This window comes from Xylaria bambusicola (assembly GCF_022495145.1).
Source record: "Xylaria bambusicola strain CBS 139988 unplaced genomic scaffold F5B22scaffold_3, whole genome shotgun sequence".
In the NCBI taxonomy this organism is placed as follows: domain Eukaryota; kingdom Fungi; phylum Ascomycota; class Sordariomycetes; order Xylariales; family Xylariaceae; genus Xylaria; species Xylaria bambusicola.
The window spans coordinates 278,852-299,160 of NW_025953556.1; the positions used below are offsets into that span (position 1 = coordinate 278,852).

A 20,309-nucleotide genomic window follows, 5' to 3' on the forward strand; every position below is an offset into this window, starting at 1 on the left:
TTACCTTTTATTGGGTTCGACTTTTTTTTTCTTATTTTTTTTCTCTTCGTGGTCATTATCATACCAATTCCTAACACACCGCCGGCGCATGAAGCAAGCAAACAAACCCCCCCCCCCCCCCCCCCAATTCCGGTGCTGACTGGCAACATTATATAGGTGATTACGTTGACCGGGGGTACTACTCCGTTGAGACAGTTACCCTCCTTGTTGCCCTCAAGATTCGATATCCGCAGCGCATCACGATATTGCGCGGCAACCACGAGTCTAGACAGATCACCCAGGTCTATGGTTTCTACGATGAGTGCCTACGGAAGTATGGCAACGCCAATGTCTGGAAGTTTTTTACCGACCTATTCGACTTTCTGCCCCTTACTGCACTGATTGACAACCAGATTTTCTGCCTCCACGGAGGTCTTTCTCCGAGCATTGACACCCTCGATAACATTCGAGCGCTCGACAGAATTCAAGAAGTCCCACATGAAGGTCCCATGTGCGACCTGTTATGGTCCGACCCTGACGATCGCTGCGGCTGGGGTATTTCCCCACGAGGTGCTGGTTACACCTTTGGCCAAGATATCTCAGAAGCCTTCAACCATAACAATGGGTTGACATTAATTGCGAGGGCTCATCAGTTAGTTATGGAGGGATACAATTGGTCGCAGGATAGGAACGTGGTGACTATCTTCTCTGGTTAGTTTTCTTTCCACTTCAACCTTGGTCCGAGAGGAAGAGCTGACATCAAGCAGCTCCTAATTACTGTTACCGGTGTGGTAACCAAGCTGCAATCATGGAGATCGACGAGCATCTAAAATACACCTTGTAAGATGACCAATTTGAGACTTGGCCTACACTGGCTCCGGATTCATTCTTTATTCGTGTACTGATACGTCGCCTACAGCTTACAATTTGACCCTTGTCCACGAGCCGGTGAACCTATGGTCTCTCGACGTAAGTTTCCCTCCTTTTCTTCCTTGCTGTCACCATCAACGTCAAGCTAATTCGCTATAGGCACACCGGATTATTTCCTCTAAGCTTTAGGCGCAATTCGTCGCCCCATTTCAGGGACGTGTGGCCCCAAGTTTCAACGGATATATCCGGGCTTAGAATTCTCAACTATTGGCGTGACTCCCCGGCACTAAATCTCATATGCGACTACTCAAGCCACAGGATGACGCCTCATTCCGGCAGCTCAGGCAGGATCTTGGGCCATAAAGATACCCTGAACAATCGCGCCATTACAAATGGGACTCCCAGTTTCGCTCTTAAAGTATAAAGAGAAAACAGGCTCAAGAAGTACAGGGCGCCTAGATTTCATCACCAATAGACAAGCTTTGATGTTAAGATGAAGCAGAACCCTTTTCGTACCCGTCTGGTCGTGAGAATCACCAGTCTATCTGTTCATAGAATTGGACCTTTCAGTAAGAAAATACAATTAATTTGCATGATAGAACTATTATCCTGACACTTCAACTTTCCTTCATGATTATTATTCGTCCCTTTCTAGAGAGTGATTTCGGATGTACCACCGGAAATAACCAACGTCGCATAATTATATGAAATGGGAAAGGCTGCAATCTATCGCTTGGTCTACAAAAGCGATTGCGTTACTATCATGGTATGTACAGCAAGTTTGTTATCTGACCCTGATTATTTGCACCAAATCCCCTTTGTATTCTGCCTCATCAACAAAAAGCGCATGGCTATGCGTGTTAATAATGCGGAAAGATATACTTAACATCAATCCAAAAGAGCCAAAACACTGGAAACAGGAGAGATTTACTGATTAGTCGCTGTCGAGAGGGAGCGAATCTAGAAACATACATACAAGCATAAGTTGAACAATAAAAAAGGCAGCGCGGTGAGCTTTCAGGGCTTTATATCCAGCCACCGTCTTCCTCACCCTCCATTCTCCTCTCTCGGTCTACATAACAGCTCCGACTCCTGCCGATAGGGTGGCTGGCGTGGTCGGGCGTCCGACTGCTGCCAGCATAGGAAATGGATGCAGCGGCGCTGTTGCTGCGATGGGGGCCTGGGCCTCCGGGTGTGGTGGTGTATGTCACGGTATGCAGGGGGTAGAGGTAATGTGTCTCACTCATGGAGGGCCAGACGTCGGCGTCTGGAGATCTGTGGATCTCAGCGTCGGATGTTAGGGCCTGCCCGAAAACATACGACTGGTTGTTCTGTAGATATGGGTTGTTATTGCTGTGATGCGGTGGTCTTTCATTATAATGTTGATGCTGCTGCTGCTGATGATGATGATGGATCTGATTCTGACGATGCTGAGGGTGGTGATGATGATGGCGTTGCACGAAGGTTCGGAATCGGATAGGCTCGGGCTCGGGCTCGAGCTCGGGCTCCTGGATGTATGTGCTGCTTGTCTCTGCACCGATGCTTCTACTGCTACCTGTGTGCGAGAGTCCTTTGGCGGTCTCCGTGGTCGATAAATCGGTCTTTATGCTGCCGCCTGCGTTAGACCGCTTTGCAGATGAGGCCTCTGGCTCTGGCTCTGATACTGGTGCTGGCGCTGGCGTTGGTACTGGTCCGAAGAGGCGCGGCGTCGTCCACGACGCCCGGAAAGGCCAGGACACGGCGTTCCAGGGTCTGTGTGGACTATACGTCTGGGTTTGGCTGTCGGTAAATTTGGGGGTTACTTCTTCTGGAGTAGACCCAGAAGATTCAGAGACACGGTGTTTCTCATCCCCTTCGACATTGACTTCTTTGCCCTTTCCTTTGTCCACGCGCTTCTCGTCATCACCATCACCAATAGGGAGGTGCGTTTTCTCACTGCCGGTTTCATTACTGCTATCTCTGGCGCTGGAGAGCTTCTCGGGATCCGTCACGTTACCTTCCTCGTCGGCATTTGAGTGAGCTGAGCGAGGTCGGTCCCGCAATCCCTTGCTGTAGTCTCCCGGTCCCTTGGCCCCGTTCGGCACAATGAACCGCCTGTCGAAGCGCGAGAACAGGTATACCACGGACACAATCAGGTCCGTGACGAAGTTAAAGCAGTAGTAACATACGCGGCTATGATACCACGCAGGATGGTTAACTGGCCGCGCGGCGTAGGCCGTAGCGATCCTGAAACTGGCGCCGAGCGTCGCCACGGCTGCCGCGAACAAAAGGAGACACACCTTGGTCCGCCAGCGGCCGGCACCGAACTTCTCTACGTGCGATTTGTGTGGGTACAGAACTGCGATGACGACAATGGGGAGCGGTAGGAAGGCCAGCACGGCCATGTACGTGCCTGCAAACAGCTGTACGATGCGGTCGGACTGGCGCAACCCCGAGTCCAGCGTCAGCACGCTCTGCACCGTCACGACGATCACCATGACTAGTGACCCGACGACGCAGCCGATCAGGAAGTAGAAGGCAATGCTGGTGATGGGGTGCCAGCCAAACTTAGGGTGGTAGGCACGCACGATGCGCTGCGAGAGGATCAGGTTGATAATGAAAATAAGCACGCTGCCAGTCTGCGTCAGAATGCCCGAGGCGACGGCAATGTTGGCCGTGTGCGGGTGCGTCGCCCACACGATCCGCATGGATAGTGCTACTGTGCGCAGCACGCTCATCACAAACAGCATGCCTGAGAAGAGGAACTTCAGCCCAGCCCGCTTGTTCAGCTGGAGGACTGTCATGTGTGCTGCTGCGGAGGTCACGAAGAGCGCGAGAAGGACCGCTGCGATGGGTATATCGGTCCTCAGTGTCGGCACCCCGCCTACGACGGCCATCGGCGACCCGTATGGAGGGCCATGCTGGATCGAGATGGTCTGTTCGATTTTATCAGCTGAGGTGTGCATAATAATCCTGGTTGAAAAGCGAGCTGTCGCCGCAAAAAGGCGAGATAATATTGTGTCTGTACCAGGCTTGGAGGGCCTGGTTGATCTAGTGTTATACCTCCTTGACGGTGTGAATCTTAAGCCCGTCTTGCCACCTCTTGGGCACAGAGGTGTGCACAATGTGGAAATATCTCAGAGACTATGAGCGAGAAGATGCGCGGAGCGAGAATGGAAAAGGGCATACACGTACGGGATTTGTTGCAGGTTCGGCCGGGTTTGGATTTGGATTCGCCGTCCAGTTTCCTGTGGTCGTGGAGTCTCTCCTCATGAGCACAAAGTTCCCTCCTCTTCTATCCATTAGAATCTCTTGCTTGCTCAATTCTTGAAGGACACCTTGTCACTTCGTGTTGCTAAACTTCCTTCCTTCCTTCCCACTACCTCTCGAGATTTGACTAAGGAGCGCTCTTCAATGAAATCCTCATTCATTTGCTTCGCCTCTTACCCGCCTAATAGGTCCTATAAGAGGCCAGAGCTACTTCTTTATCGTCCGCTGTGGTGATGTCTAGAAGTAATGCCGGTATTAATTCTTCTGTCTCTCCTCTGTAATGAGTGAACACAGTGATAAGGCTGATGTAGGAAGAGAAGAGGTCTAGTGACAGCTAAGAGATCTTTTTGGCCATAGGAACTACACTCGGCAGCTTAATTAAGTAAGTACAACAGAAGAAGGGAAAGATGGACTATGCGTGCTCGACTCGGAGTGGAAGCCCGAGGAAAGAAATAACTATTACTGGGACAAAACGGAGCGAAAGGACGACTCAGAGAATATAACGAGCTTTGCAAGAGTCCCAAGTATTTCACACGTGCCTTATGCAGCAAAATCCTGCTTCGAACTTCAATTTTTAGATTTATTTCCTCCCATCATCAGATCTGCATTGCATTAGCAGCAAACCTATTCCCCCCTTGTTGAATTTGCGAGGAAAATTCGCTCTTTGTCGAGGACCACAAGGTTACATGTCTAACCTGCGTCAGGGAATGCCACTCCTAGGAAAACCTAGAAACGTCGGGGCTCGCGGACTACGAAAAACGTCGGCCCTCGCGCCAACAATAACATGTCCTTACTGGTGTTGCCGGCTCACCTGCTTTACGGTTCTGCAGCCCGAGTCAAAGGAAGTTAGTGATTATGTCTGTAGCAGCGCGGTATACGCAATTGACTATACGCCGCCCTCAGTAACGACTATACTTGGCAAGATCTCGCTCGCAGGGTGGCGACACCGAGGAGCAGTGCAAGCGCTGTCTCTCATTGGCGTCGAAACACACGCTGGAGGGGATCGTATGCCACATCGACAGGGTGCTTTAAGTTATATATTACATGACTCCCAGTACTCGGTCTCCCATATATTAAGTCTCTGGTGAGCGGTCGGGTGTATACCTCTTCCCGGAAGCCGTGTACGTACTTACACTATCACCGTGAGCACACCACCATAGACTGTCGGATGGTTATTGGGGGGCGGAGGGCGGAACACGCAAGCTATCACGTTCCGCTATCGACAAGGGGTGTGGAAGCAATTCGTGAAATATCCCGAAGTGAAACGCCGGTGCTGCATAAGAGCTGAGCAACCCGTAGGCTACCTCTCGTGTAACTCGCCGTCTGTGAAGGATGTAGGAGGCATCTAGTGAAGGGTATGGTATCCGTGATTAACAGGACACGATGCTACGAAATAACCCCCACGTGGCGTCAGGAGGTTTGTTGCCGAGCGTATTGATAGCAATAGCCATACGAGCGAAGTTGTATTTGGCTAGATTGTGGTGTAGAGATGTATTCAACGATGTGTTGCACCATGTATGTGCTTGCATATCGGCTATGTGTAGCAGGACTATACTCGTATATCTTTATCATAAGCCGTTCTCGCTTGGTTCGTATCAAGTCTGTGGCCTGGATAAAGGAGTCAAAACTACCTTCTAACACGATCGCCTTAAAGTTTACACAGTTATCAACAGAAGAGTATTTTTCTTATTATTCATTGATTGAAGACAACAGTGACCTGGAAGCCTGTGTGTCTCCGGACAATTTATACGAGAGAGCTAGAGTCCGGCAGCGCCGGCCCTTGCAGCACACCCATACACACGTCGGTCAACTCACCGCAGCATGCAGTGCAGCGAGAGAAACCGAAAAAGAAATGAAGCGGCATATGAGACAATCCCATACTCCAATGCTACACGTGTCGTCTTCATCATATCAACATTGTCTTAGGTTGATGTAGTATCCCCACTACCGGATAAGCCACAGCTGAAGCCGCACAATCTCAGGGAATTTTCATCTCAGAAGCGTAAGCAGCAGCATCTAGCCAGTGACAGCGAATGTACAAGACTCAACTACATAGAGCCACCGTTTCTGGGATAATATGAGCGTCGGTATCATTAGATACTATGTCTACCACGAGTACAATATCTAGCATGATGCGTCGAGCCAGACTACGCAAGGATATTCCTCGGAAAAGACAGTGAATAAGTAAAAGGCTCGCTAGGTAATGTCGAATAACAAAGACAGTGTACAGAACTTTGTTGCCTGTCACGCATATGCGGTTCAAACTCTCGTTTTACACCATGCTGTTCGACAATTGCAGCTAGCGACCCGTCAGTGCTATGCTGTGAGAGAAACTCAAGCCGTATACGACTGGGAGCCAAGATGAGGAATCGCACCGTTTATCCTGGTGTTGGCATCGCTGTTTGGGGCTGAACAGACTCCCACGCAGACGTGGCTGACTTTACAGTATCTGTGTCAAGGATATGCTGTGGATTGAAATCAATGCCTCGAGTTTACTATGCAGGGATTGGAAATTCGTGTCCTAATGCTACTCACCTCGATCACCAAAAACGTCCGAAAGGCAGCTGGTATATAGCGATGTGTTCAGACAAGAAATACGCAGGGTGCTTCAGTAATATATCCAATTCGCTTCAAGCATAGGGAAGTACTAGGTAGGTACGTAAAACAGGCCAGCATTATAGTAAGGTCTTGGTCTCACCAAGTAGAAGATAATTACCGTTAAGGATCGTATTAAATAACAAATAATAGAAGTAGGATATCAGGTTTGAAGTAAAGTTTTAACGCCCAGTCCACACAGCTCGCTAACCGCCACTGTGTATCACCTCAATTTGAGAATCAGAGCATATATCTAAACCCACGCTTCACTCTCCCACCAGGCTCAACCAGGCCCTGAACCTCCTCCTCAGCGCCGGTTCCCTCGTCTTCATCTAACTTGCGATTTAGCCGAGCGAGATACACCCTTAAAACCAATGCGAGCATAGCAACGCCAAACATAGCAGCCGCGCAAGTCCACATGCCAGTCTCGAAAAACGGTGCGTCGCGGTCTGGGTAGAGTTGTGCACCGAGGAGCGGACCGCATTGCCCAATGACCTGGAGCAGCGCGAACCCGCCACCCCGCTGGCTCTCATCCGGTTGATTGTTCACAGACCAGGCTATAATAAGGACGACCACACAGAAGAACCCCACGGCCGCCGGGTACACAGCGAAATAGCGAATCCCGGGGCTGATTATGCCTTCCGAGGGCCGCGCGAGGGCGAGGAGGAGATAACCCGATGCCGAGAGGAGGGCATACATAATGATGAATGGAGAGCGCGACTTCATGTGGTCAGACATCTTCGCAACGAGTAGAACCATGACGAAGGCCAGGATATTCGGCGGAACGGAGAGAGCCTCGGCCTGCAGCTCGCTGTGGCCCATCTCTTGGAGGATGGTGGGTAAGAAAGCCGGGAGCGTGCTGTAGGCCATGTTTGCAAGGAAGAACATGAACGCCGTAAGCCAGGCCTTGGGATCTTTGAAGGCGGCTAGAACGTCTTTCGCCTTTAGACCGGATGTAGACGACGGCGACTTTATTTTATGGCTGGAAGACGAGGAAGATTGCTCATGGCTGTGCTGTTGCACCTTCTCCTGCCGAAGGCGCAGACGTGCAATCTTTCGCTCCCGGGGAGTGAGGTATGCAGCGGTCTCGGGCGAGTCCGGAATGACACTCCACGCGATGGTAGCAACGAGGATGGACGGGAAACCCTCAAGGAGAAATAGCAATCTCCATGACGCAATTGGCAAGTTCTCCCCAACCCACAGAATAAGCCAAGCTAGGAAGCCGGCAAAGGCAGATGCAAGCGGAGCAGCTATATAGGTCTACATCAGCTGGATGTGGGCATATTGGATGAAAATCATGGGCAGAAAAAACATACCAGAGATGAAAAGCGCCGTCCTGAATGCTAACTCGTGCCTCTTAAAGAAAAATGATAAGTAGAACGGCACACCCGTGAAGCCAGCCTCGCCGATTCCCAGTAACACGCGCAACGCAATGAGCAAAGGATAGCTCGTGACAACGGCCTGCAAAGAGGCGACAACGCCCCACGACAGCACGACAAGCGAGACGTAGATATGTGCGGGCACAAGACGCCACAACAGCGACATCCATTCAAATGCGATGTAGGCAATATAGAAGGCTCGCAGCGCCCATTCGAAATAGTCTTCGCGGGGCGGCCTGCTCTGTAGGTCCTCTTCCAAGCCCGCAATGCGAGCGTTGCCGATGTCTGCAAATCGTCAGCATGGGGGGCCAGCTTATAATATGTGCATATATATATGGAAACTTGTACTGAAAAGGGGGCGAGAAAACTGATAATTCAATGTAACATGAGCAGAATAAGACGCACTCGATCGGTCGACGAAAGACAGCATGTAGCAGAACGCTAAGAACACGACAAGACGACGGTCAAATTTCCGGACAATGACCCTCTCTTCGTCGGGCGTGTACAGTTGGAAGCTAGCAACGGTGCTCTCGCTCTGCCTCCTTGCATTTCGTTTCCGACGTCTCCCACCGATCATTCGTGAATCTTCGTCGTCGTCGTCGGTTTCGTCGGCATCAGTCCCGGCCCCGTCAAACTCCCGCAACTCATACATTTCACCTCCATGCCCATCACCAACATCATCGCTGTCAACAGCACGCGGCTTGGAGTCGGCGGGAGTGAACGGAAGTGAGTGACGTCGATCAACGGTGTTTGGGCTGGATCCACTCGACGGTGTCACCTGCCCGCTCTCGCTTGTCTGTGGGGATGAGTTGGGGCCATGAGACTGCGAGGGGACTATCTCTGAGCCCGTCTCATCTCTCTGATGCCATGCCATTGGTGACCAGCCAGTATGAGGAACCGCAGGCGGCTTGTACGAAGGATCAGGAGTTCCTGAATAAGACAGCTGACATATACAGAGCGCTGCTGGTTGGGGGCGATTCTACAAGGTAGAGAGGAAATTATGTCAGCAGAGCACCACACTACCACCGTAACACACACAGAGGAATACATACATAGAAAAGATCGCAATCCAACTCATGCAGCCAACGTCGTTTGCGTGATTTTAATCGTAGCTGTTACCTCATTGTCCTTGGAATTCTTGGCGGGAAGGCAGAGTAAATTTGAGCTCAAGGAAAACGGTGGTTTCATACCTTTGTAGCCAAAATAAAAAGCAATCAAGATACCTTCATCTCACACAATATTAGGCTGTTACTGACTATACGAAGCACTCCAAGTATCCCATACGTCATGTGTCACGATATACGACCTAGCTATTGAACATGATATCGCGAATACAAGCAAGGCATTAGATTGAATTTTTAGATTTTCTCTTGTCTATTCATCATATATGCATTACTCCAGAAAACTTAACAGGGTCTTCAAGTCTATCACCCGCCACTTGCGGCGTGGGCGTTATTTATATTGTACGTTTAGTTCCATGGTGATAGATTGTAGCAAAATCCCACAAGTCTCTTCATCCATCGATTTGCATCACCCCTTCGTAGCCGCTGCCCAGACACGGTTCGAAGAGCTGTCGTGACTGGGCTCTTTTTGAGTTAATCTGAGCAAATAGATTAAATAAAAATCACATGAGCATCAGAGCTCGACCAGCAAAAGGTGGGTCGAGATCCTTCACGATGTTCATGTTGTAGTTCACAAGAAAATGATGAGCGGTTGGCTCAAACCTGATCGCGTTTCCAAAATGATCGTTTCGCCTGCGCCCTGTTATCAGGGGCAGCGAGGTTCAACAGAATCATCTGAAAGGGTATCCAAGTATAGAAGGGATTAGAAAAAGGACCAATAAACCAGTTCAGGCGTGCAGTCATACGCAATTCGTTCACGTTCAGTTCCATCCCAGCGAATTTTCAGCGGCGACAGGGGCGGAGATGTTAGCAGTTCGTGCTGACTGGTTTGTACCACTTCGTCCACTACCTTGACTGTTGCGCATGTTGCCACCGTTTGTAGCACCGTATCCAGGGGCGTATCCAGGGCTACTACTGAAGTCGCGGCTAAGGAGTGCCCCGCCCATCAACGCAGGGCTCCCTGGCTGTCGCATTTCATCCGCGGCAGAGATTGAGCTGCTTCGTTGGTGGCGTTGCTTCTTGCGCTTATATCGTCGCGCAATAACAAACATAGCTGCACCATATGCACCTGCAACACTGAGAGCTCCAATGGCAATGCCAGCCGTCGTTCCTTTCTGCGCAGCAGTTGTCTCACCTCCACCAGAACCGCCAAAAGGATCAGAGCTGCCCGAATTGTGGTTATCATCAGAGTTTCCACTACCCGGGCTAGGATTACCTCCGAGCCCAGATCCGAGCCAAATTGGGATTGCAGGGTTGATCTGGCCAGTCAGGGCATTAGCAAGAGGGCTGTCCTGCTGGTTGTATAGAGCCGCATTAGGCGTCTTAATATCATCAGCAAGCTGATTGACCTTGTCGGTGGGGTAGTAAAGCAGAGCTTGAGAGGTAATATAACCAAGTGTGGACAACGTGTCATAAGGCCTAATGCTATACATAACGACATCCTCAGGATTTAATCCAGTGTCATATGCAAGAGCTCCAGGAAGTAGCTGGAATAGTTGGGCGGCAGCCTTAGGATTCTCTACCAGATGCATGTAATGTTCGCCGTAGAGGAATGAGATCTGAATCTTTGTTGTGTCCGGCGGCTGAGCAGGAGCGGTTGAAGCTGGGGAAATTGCCATGGGAAGCGTTGTAGGGAGCCCGGTGGCAGTAGTAGGAAGCCCGCCAGTACTGACTGTGCCCGTTGATTCCTGTACTATCAGAGACGTTGGTAGCCACGATTGAGAATCAGTGATAGTGGCCGTGGCGACAATGCTCGTAACAATTGACTTCGACGTAGTTGATGTGGGTGCCAGTGTCGTGGTAGGGCTTGGAATTGGAATTGTAATGGCAGTTGTCGAGGTTTCTGGCGCAGAGGTTGACGATACAGGAATTGAGATGCTCGATGTCGATTCAGTAGAATTGATTGGGATCGACACACTGGACGAAGATGTAACGGGGGGTGGCGTAGAGGTGGGAATTTCAGTGGTCGTGTTCGACGGAACATCAGATGTCGATGGCGGAAGGGTAGCTGATGTCGGAGGTGGTGTTGACGATGAGGTACCATTAACAATTGGTGTAGAAGAAGAAGTAGGCAGCGTGACAGGAACGCTAACGGTTTCCGATGAAGTAGGGATATCGGTACTATTTCCACCAGTGGGCGTGGGTACTGGAGTTGATGTTGGCACGAAGGTTGACGTAGGTTCAATACTGGAAGTAGAATTCGATGACGGGATCAATGTTGAGCTTGGCCCAGCGCTGACAGAAGAATCAGATGTTGGCAAAAACGTTGATGACGGCACTGATGTCTCATCCGAAGTAGTTGGTGTCGGAATAGCAGTGGATTCAGTGGCATTCGTAGTTGTTCCAGGTACCACCGTGATGAGTGAAGATGTCGAGCTTGGTGTCGGTGTTACATCTGGTGTCGCATCCGATGTTGGTGTAGCAGAAGACTCTGTTGAATTAGCAGTCGTTCCGGGAGGAAAGATGCTTGTTAAATCCGGAATAAGTCCACTTGTTGAGCTTGAGCTCGGTGTCGGTGTCACATCGGGGATGGAACTAACAGTTGGCGTTCCTGTTTCTGTTTCGCTCGCTGCTGCAGTTGGGGCACTAGAGGTAGTACCATTCACCGTAGCGGACGAACCAGGCAACAAAATGCTAGTCAGATCGTCTATCAAACCACCGCTGCTAGTAGTCGACGTAGGTGTCGAGATAGGACTCGCCGTCGAACTCCCAGTAGAGGTCTCCGTGGGGCTTTCGGTAGAGCTCACAGTGGCACTTCCTGTTGAGCTCTTGGCTGAGGTTGTTGTCACTGCCGAAGACGAAGGCGCAGTCTCAGTCGAAGAGCCACCACTGCTCGAAGTGGTTTCTGAAGCCTTTGATGAGGTCGGTGTCGAAGATACGGTCGGCGTGGATGTAGTAGTTACAGCTCCAGTTGGAAACAACAAAATGCCCGATGAGGAAGATGTGGTAGCTGATTCTAAAGTCGATGATTCACTCGTCTCGTCTGAACTAGTGGCTGTAGCGGATGATGTTGCATTCACGATTGGCGCAGTGGAGGAATCAGAGGTGTCGATGGGCAACGGTATATCCAAAGTCGGGAGAGACAACAGGGGTTCGGACGTGGTCGTAGCTTCATCCTTCACGGCAGAAGACTTGCTTGATGACTCCTCCTTGTCACTCGAGCTCGATTTTGTTGTTGCTGCATCCTTTGCCGTAGTCGTAGCCGCGCTCGAATCGGTCTCGTTTCTGGAGCCAGAGGCAGTGGCAGACGGGGAAACGAAGAGTGTCGTTGGGACAACTACTGTTGTGGTTCCACTTTCCTCATCTGATGATGTTTCTTCACCTAGACCCAGGCTAGCAAGAATTTCAGATATCGTATTCCTCTTGGTAGATGAAGAGGATGAGTCCGACGTGGCTACATGCGTCTGGCTGCTCGATTGAGAAGCCGGGCTCGTTATAGGTATCGTCGTGTTCGTGAAGACTCTCTTCACGTGTCGAGGGAAATAAATCCTGGGTCGGTTTTCAGACTCGGCGATGGCAACAGAAGCAGCGGCCACAAGGGCGACTGCAACAACCGACTGAGAGCGCATTTTTTACTTGTTCCCGATTAATCCCAGTCTCTTGTCTGTATCCAACAATCCTTCGTTGACACGTCGTCAAGGGTTTAGAATTAGGTAGTTGGTCTACTAATAGTCAGCAGCAAGCAAGCAAGACGCTGCGTTGCGATTCAACTACCCACTTTGTCAGGGAATCGCAGAACGAATGTACTTGACTTGATATTGTCAACGAGTGGATGCTGTTCAAAAGAGTTAGTCCACCAATTCTGTGAACGTAGTCGTCAAGACACTATGGAGCTAGGTCTGCTACATAGTAGCCTGAGCAGGCAAGAGTCGATGCGTGTAGAGGTAGGCGTTGACAATGCAACTTACCCTGAATAAAGCAGGCTTGCAAAAAGTTCAAAATATTCTTTTCAAAAGAGTGGCAAGACGATCAGATCGTCAAGATCGGATTGTAAATGTTTCGGATATATGTCGTAGGCCGTGTTCGCGATTTCAATATTACAACGACATTAGGATCGTTTGAGGATGGCCCGGAGTTCCTCTAGGCTTGAGTCGAACGTCGGTCGTTAAAGGCACGCGACGAACGAACGAAAGGGACTATCTCGACCGATAAAGGTCTTCGCCGAAGGAAGCGTTGTCGTCGGGAAAGGAAACCTCGTGAGGGCGGCGAAAGGAAGAAAAGAAAGACGAAGGGTGAGTCGGTGGGAGGTTGGAGGTTAGAGAGCGAGAAAAGGGTAGGTGATGTGCGAGCAAGGGGAAATGGGAAATGGGAGACAAGGCCCAGCCCAGGCGAGCCAGGTTCGAGGAGCGAGAAGCGACAGGCACGCTGCGCTGGAAGTACCTGGCTTGGGCTAGCCTGCCCGAAGTACTCAAGTAAGTACCTAAGTAGGTACCTTAAGTACATAGTAAGAGGTAGTGGGTAGTGTTGGTAGGTACCTTACTCTATCTAGCCAAGCGGTGCGGTGCGGTACGGCACAGCTCAGGCGTTGGTACATGTACCACAGCACTACCTCCCTTGCGCTACTTACATACCGTGGTAGTACATACAGGCTGCACAAAAGACTACCTAATTACCTAAATAGGTAGACTAAACACCCAAGAAAGACGGATGAAAGAAGCTTCTCTCTGCAATACTTGTACACGTATTTACACTACAAGGTAAGCGATTATATGTACACTAAGTATGTAGACAGAGAGTAATTTAAGTAGAGAGAAGAGGGGAGAGGTGGAAGACCTGCGCCGTCGAACACCAGGGGGACAGCACTCAGTACGTGTACACCACATACCCTGAACGCTTTATGGCTCAATTAACAGGGGTCGTCAGGAGATTGACAGGGGCTAAGGTGGTAGTAATTGCTGGATGTGTGTAGTGTACCTAGTGCAGTGTACACGAGGCGCAAGGCCAGGAATAGTTAGGTGTAAGGTGGTGAAAGTAGGTATCCACGGCGAACAAAGAGGTACATAGTTGTAAGCTAGAAAAAGGGACCTAGTCAGGTATTCTTGGCACGCTAGCTCTCACGATGACTCCGCAAAAAGTACATCGGCCTCGATTTTGTATTATACTTCACGGAAAAACTCCCCTGCGCAGCGGGCCCCTTGGCATCTCGGCATGGAGAGTACCTGACAAGGTCCCGTTAACAGGGGGGTAGGAGAGTATATATCCACAGTGTGTTACAGTATGCCAATGCACGGTCGAGCTGGACAGGTACAGTATGACACCGTAGGATACAGTGAAAGCCGCTGTCAAGCCTACCTCGCCTACCTATATCAAGACCTCATATAGCGGCCGTGCTACCCGTACACCAGGTACCCAGTCACGGTGTAGCCACTTTCGTGATGCCAACACTTCGAACATCACGCAGAACCACGCGTGGCCGTGTCTACTGTATTCCAAGCGCTTCAGGCACTGTACGCTACCTGCCAATGCTAAGACTGTACTTGTCTGGGATAGCTCTGGAAAGGTACGGCGGAACCTACTTAAGTAGGTACCTACAGTAGGTTAGTGTTGTGTGGGATCAGTTGGAGGAACACACGCCCAGTCGCTCGCCAGCCCACCTCGCCTACCTACTACTATGTACCTACTTATAGTGTATTTTGCCTGCCATTGCGAGTAGTGCCTCAACTGAAACACCTACGTACCTACCATGTTCTACGGTAAAGGTCCTGAAGACATAGGCTCTGTCTTCTTCCGTCTCCATCATAAGTACACTACAACACTTGGCTTGGTGAATGGCCTCGGATGATGGATCGAAGCCAGCTTGGAAGTCCGCTGTCGCCCCGTGCTACGGTGCTGCTCAGCGCGCTCAGTACTTAGGTAGGTGCAGAGTAGGTAGGTGGTAAGAAATGAGCTGGGTCAAAGCTGTGGACAGGCTGGACCAGTCTGACCAGGCTAGGCGCTGGGAGCCGAGGAGCGAAAGATGGCACTAATAGCTGTGGCCAGTGAGTGATACCTAGTCCAGATAGTCGGTATGTGCCACTATACTATATATTCGTGCCGACCACAACATCGGCGTAATGGTACCCTCCATCAACTCTAAGTGCACAAGTATGCAGCTAATTATCGCTCTCCTCTCCTCCCTTTGACCGCCGAGCAAGGCAAGGTGGGCACACAACTAGGCGATCTGTGGACTATAGGTATTGATAGTAGTACTGCACGTACACTTTGAGCCATTGTGCGCAGTGTCCCTCATACTACCTATGTAGGTATTATTTGTGCAAGGTAGTAGTGGTGGTAGGGATATATTACATTACATTACTGGTAAATAAGAACAGGGCATAATTCTTACTATTAGATACCTCCATAGTATTGTAAGTACATATAGTACCTACGTGAAGATGTAAAGACAAAGATGGGCTTGCTTACTTCAATGTTGTTTATATGTAGGTACACACTACAATTAAGCATCTCGAAATGCTAGGGTGGTTGCAAGGTACACTGCCCACTACATCATATATGTTGATGGGGTACGTCGCAATGCTAGCGGGCTCGGGGCGTCACCCAAAGTCTCGCGGCAGGTCTCAGGCCGTACATAATTAGTACTTGGTATATGGTCAGTACATGATAGCACGAGCTGGGTAGTAGTTTCGTTTCGGCCCATGCGCCGTCTCTTCCTCCCCCCAGCCTGCTCCCCGTCAGCACGCCCGTCATCTATTGGCCGCGGCCGAGCTGTCATCTCCACCCACCTTCAGTTTAATTTCCCTCTTCTCGCATCTCGCTCGCTCGCCTGCCCGTCTGTCCCCATCTGTTCCCACCAAGGACTGACTGAGAGAAGACGACCATGACCACGGCACCGCCTCCTCGAGTTCTGCCTTCACACCTCGTCTTCATACCTACTTACGGTATGTTGTCGGCTCTTTTCCCCCATACGACATGGCATCGCATTGTCAAGTCTACACTACTGTACTATACCTTGTAGGAAGCGTGCCCATATACTTGATAGGTAGGTAAGTAGGTAGTAAGTACCGTAGTGTGCATGTTCGACTGCTTTTGTGGGAAATGATTACACTACGGTAGATATCATCACGACATCCTTCACACAACATGTCGTCGGCTCACCTGCACCCCCCTCCAGGCTTAGACAAATATATACTAAATATACGGAGTATACCCACCGACAATTACAACAATATTCGCTGTCTACTCCTTGGTACCGCAATCGTCAATTGTCAGTCCAGACCAGCCTAAATCGGTAGAGTACCAGGCCACAGCCACGTGTACCATCACCACTGCTTTGATTGCCCAGATGATTTCCCTCTCTGGACAAATATCTGGACAAATATCTGGCCTCGGCAGTTACTGCGCGCGCGCGCGCGCTACCAGTAACCAATTCGACGACGCCCAATCTATTGTTAATGAAAGCCCAGATGAAAGCAACTTGCCAAATCTAGACAGCACGCGGGGGAGAAATAAGTTCCCCGCTGCACTATCATACAATACTTACCTATTACATACCGTTCCTAGGTATGGATGAATGCCTCCCCCCTCTTTCACATAACGGTCCCAACCTACCTAGATCATTCTGTTCTGGCGCATTGTCGTCGCGCCGCTATGGAACACCATGTTTGTCGGCGTACCTACTGCTGAGTGTTACAGAGAGTAGGCAGGTCGCACTACTTAAGCAAGTAATACCTAGTTCGTTACCTGCAACGGGAACAGGTCTGTTGTTAGCTGGGCCCGGCGACTCACCTGCAACGTTTGATGCCGTGTTTCGGGTAGCCTCCAGGTGGCAGCTGTCTGTTTCGTTCTAAAGCGCTCTCTGACTTGCTATGACCAGACTACTATGTACTTATGACCAAGTTTTTTTAAGCTTGCGAGAGGCTTGCTCCCTCGAATTATAGCGTGGCCGATCATAGCTATTTCTGTAAGGTACCATTGCAATTCATCCTGGCTCCATGAGGAAGGTAGATCGACCATGCCCGTGGCAGGCAGAACAGGGAGAAGATCGGCAAAGGTATGGAATGTCTGGCCTAATATTTGCCGGCAACTGTAGCACACACCAGAACACACCGAATGGTTTTAAGAAAGTTGCTGTATGTATGTAGGTAGGTAGGCAATAGGGATTACTCAACAGCTCTGGCTGAATACAATACTACCGTGCCTTGTGTACCGAACATCTACATAACGGTAGTACCTATACTACCTGGAATAGCTGCCTCTGTAGCAACACCATTGTGGCCGGTCAAACAGGGCACACTGGATGCTTAGGTAGGGATTCGGTTGATACGAGAAACATTTTCTATCTTGTCCACCCTACTACCTGTCCGTCCGGTGGTGGGATCTCAACCACAAATCCTTCCTTTACTACAATGGTATCCTCGAGGACACCGTTTACACTATCACATTACCTGTATGCCTCCTCCTGTGTATACTACCTAGGTAGGCACTTCATAATTCAAATCCCTTTTCCCAACACGACCCGAACGAGACGATCCATTCCGTCACGTCGTAGTGTAGCATCCCTTCGACTGTGTAAGAGACTAGGCGTAGTAGTGTACCAAGTCTGTTTCGCGTCTCGACGACGGCGACGAACACGGTCTAAACACACATACAGTACCTAAGTGAGTCCACTAGTTACACCACGCGATACATTTCCCGGCAAGCTGGTCCAGCCCTGGCATTGTTCGGCAACGGGCAAAACGATTCTCGTGTTGTCGTAGGTAGGTGCTCCAGGCGAGACATACCCGCCGTCGCGAAGTACTAGGTATTAGATGTTTCGTCTGTACCCCCTACCCACGCTCCCAGCTTACCTACACTACCTACACTTCGCAATTTGGGCTGCCAGTGTGGGCGGCAGGAAATGTCAGCCTTCCTTCCATTCCTTCTTCGCCTGGGTTCGGTCCACAGGATTCAATCACGATCTTCATAGCTAAGTAAGCTCTGTTCTCGTTCTACACTACGCTACCGTAGTGCCATTGGCCCTTGCAGAAACAGTTCAGTATCTGGTTGAAGACAGAGATATAGTAAGTACCGTAGTAGTATATTTAACTGTCCCTAGGTAGTTCGATGACAGCCCTACCAAGTTATACTCTGTACAGTAGGCAGTGTGTGCGCTCGTGTTAGTGCACCCGTGGCATACCGAAAATCTACTATAGGTAGTATACACGTATGGGGATATACTTGCATAGCCACCAACCACCACTCCACTCCCTCTGCAGGTTGCAATATTTTCTTCCGTGTTCTACCGTTTTGATCGCCAAAACCAGGCATATTCCGCGCTAGGTACTATAAAAATGTCACGAACTGTCACCGAGAAAGGCAGCCAAGCCGTGCCTGACTAGTACCGAAAGAGACGTAGATTCTCCTCGGCGGCTTATAGTGCATAGACTATAAAATAGGTAGGTACATGAATCTGGGTGCTTTTGTGTGTGTGGTGTGTGTGTGTGTGTGTGTGTGTGTCTAGGATTAAATCCTTGAAGATCAAGATTTGTATAATGTAGAGAGGATTCAAGAAGGGCTCCAACTTGCCATCCCAATCGAGATTCTGATGAACTCGGTGCCCGTACTAGCATCTGTTTGTAGGTAGGTAGGTGGCGTAGAGAATCTCAACGAAGCATGGATGGATACTTACACCAAGCGATCGAAGAATCCTCTGGCCGAAACTTTCAGGGCCCTCGAGATTTTCTTATTGTCCTACTGTAAGTATCTTCATCCAGCCTGCCTCTGCTGTAGTGTACGTACCTGAATTGGTAGGAGGGTACCCAACTGTAGAAGGTCACATCTTGCGCAGCCCAACGCATGCAATAGCCCACATATGTATGCATAACACTACAGGAAAAAAACATGTCTACTTTATTATTAGAGTCGCCATAGAGAGATGTTGTAAGCGTCGACCGCCCATTTGCCTACCGGCAACCGTTATACTTGCCTTTCCAACAAACAGAGTAAGTAGAGTAGGTATGTCGGTAAGTAGGCACATCATCATTTGCTCTACAGGTAGCCAAGACAACGGTAAAGGTACTTGGTAGGTATGCCAAGTTCGCACAGATACAATCTACTCGCACTACAGATGCGCAAAGCCCTCGCTGGTGGTTGCTCCTCATGATGAGGGCAGTGGGTGCTGATTCGTCTAGTTGTGCGTGTGTGGCATTGGCCAGGGACTTTTGAACGCGCAATTCTCTCCAAGAGGCCACATAACATTCGCAGCCTTTTTGGTGATGATGCCCTACCCTGCTACCCGCCGCTGGGCCGAGAAGAAGTGGTGCTACCGCACCGAGATGCAATGCTTTGCCGATTGATTGATCAAGGAGTTCCGCATTTTCGGAACCAAATATCGGCTGTAGTTTATATTAGCTACCCAGTTAGATACCATGGGCACTACTCCAGTTGCTATAAAGTAAGCTCGAGAGATATTACATGCAGACGGGTGATCACCCATGCCGTGTGTCGGGAATTGCGCGTTCCAGCTTCTGTAAGAACACTTCGACTGGTGATAGGAAGTACATATGGCCGGTAGCTAGATAGTTACCTAGGCAGAGGAATACGTAATCATCGCGAAAGAGCAGGATATATTCTCCAAGCAGGAAATTTACAGATAACCTGCAGCGCCATGTAACCCTGCTCTAAAGAACGATCGGCGGTGGTGCTGACGATCTTATTGTTATACCTCCGTTTATATCGCCGGGAGCATCGTCGTTCGGGCTACACTGCTATGTTGGGTATCTAGTCGCCTGCTATAGAAAGCCTAATCTCCCTCAATCATAATCGGCTTGTAATATCCCGCCCACCCTTCATTCGACCTTTATTTTATGTGAGTGGCAGGGGGGATGGAGTCGACCCTGCTACTTGCTGCAAGCCGGTAGTTCTATTAAGTACCGACTGAGGTCTAATGCAAGGCTCTACCCACTCAACCCTTTTCACTCTTTCGATTTGAGTATGCAAAATGTATGTAACTCTAATCAAATGTGAGTGCAGATAGCCCCATTAATACAATGCGGTGAGCAGCTTTTTGATTATCAAGAGGTGGACTCCCTCAACGGTCGTTCAGGGTTATCTTTTCTTTTTCTAGTTTTTAAGGAGCCAGAACTTCTAAAGTGACTACCTATGTAATTTGTTGTATTCAGCTGTGTCAATAGTCAGA

The 20,309-nt window shown here is 49.8% G+C and overlaps 4 protein-coding genes across 4 annotated transcripts in view; 1 reads left to right on the forward strand and 3 right to left on the reverse strand.

Moving 5' to 3' along the window:
• The window catches only part of F5B22DRAFT_633190 (serine/threonine-protein phosphatase pp2a catalytic subunit), a gene marked incomplete at both ends in the record, with an annotated part of 5,133 nt that extends 4,102 nt beyond the window's left edge, over positions 1–1,031 (forward strand). The window contains 4 exons of the mRNA XM_047976804.1: positions 157–690; positions 747–819; positions 899–948; positions 1,009–1,031. Coding sequence (XP_047835135.1) covers positions 157–690; positions 747–819; positions 899–948; positions 1,009–1,031 — 680 coding nt within the window. The remainder of the gene's footprint in view (positions 1–156; positions 691–746; positions 820–898; positions 949–1,008) is intronic.
• An 843-nt stretch (positions 1,032–1,874) lies between these two features.
• Positions 1,875–3,794, reverse strand: F5B22DRAFT_641931 (uncharacterized protein; the record flags this gene model as incomplete). The annotated part of the gene is made up of 1 exon (XM_047978055.1): positions 1,875–3,794. One exon carries the CDS (start codon positions 3,792–3,794, stop codon positions 1,875–1,877), a length of 1,920 nt encoding a protein of 639 aa, XP_047835136.1.
• A 2,916-nt stretch (positions 3,795–6,710) lies between these two features.
• Positions 6,711–9,487, reverse strand: F5B22DRAFT_587688 (major facilitator superfamily domain-containing protein). Its single transcript, XM_047973610.1, has 4 exons — positions 9,125–9,487; positions 8,478–9,051; positions 8,010–8,357; positions 6,711–7,943 (listed from the first exon to the last, which is right to left on the reverse strand). Exons 2-4 carry the CDS (start codon positions 8,944–8,946, stop codon positions 6,934–6,936), a joined length of 1,827 nt encoding a protein of 608 aa, XP_047835137.1. The 5' UTR covers positions 8,947–9,051; positions 9,125–9,487; the 3' UTR covers positions 6,711–6,933.
• Positions 9,405–12,934, reverse strand: F5B22DRAFT_587690 (uncharacterized protein). The gene has a single exon (XM_047973611.1). It carries the CDS (start codon positions 12,760–12,762, stop codon positions 9,955–9,957), a length of 2,808 nt encoding a protein of 935 aa, XP_047835138.1. The 5' UTR covers positions 12,763–12,934; the 3' UTR covers positions 9,405–9,954.
• Positions 12,935–20,309: the final 7,375 nt, after the last annotated feature.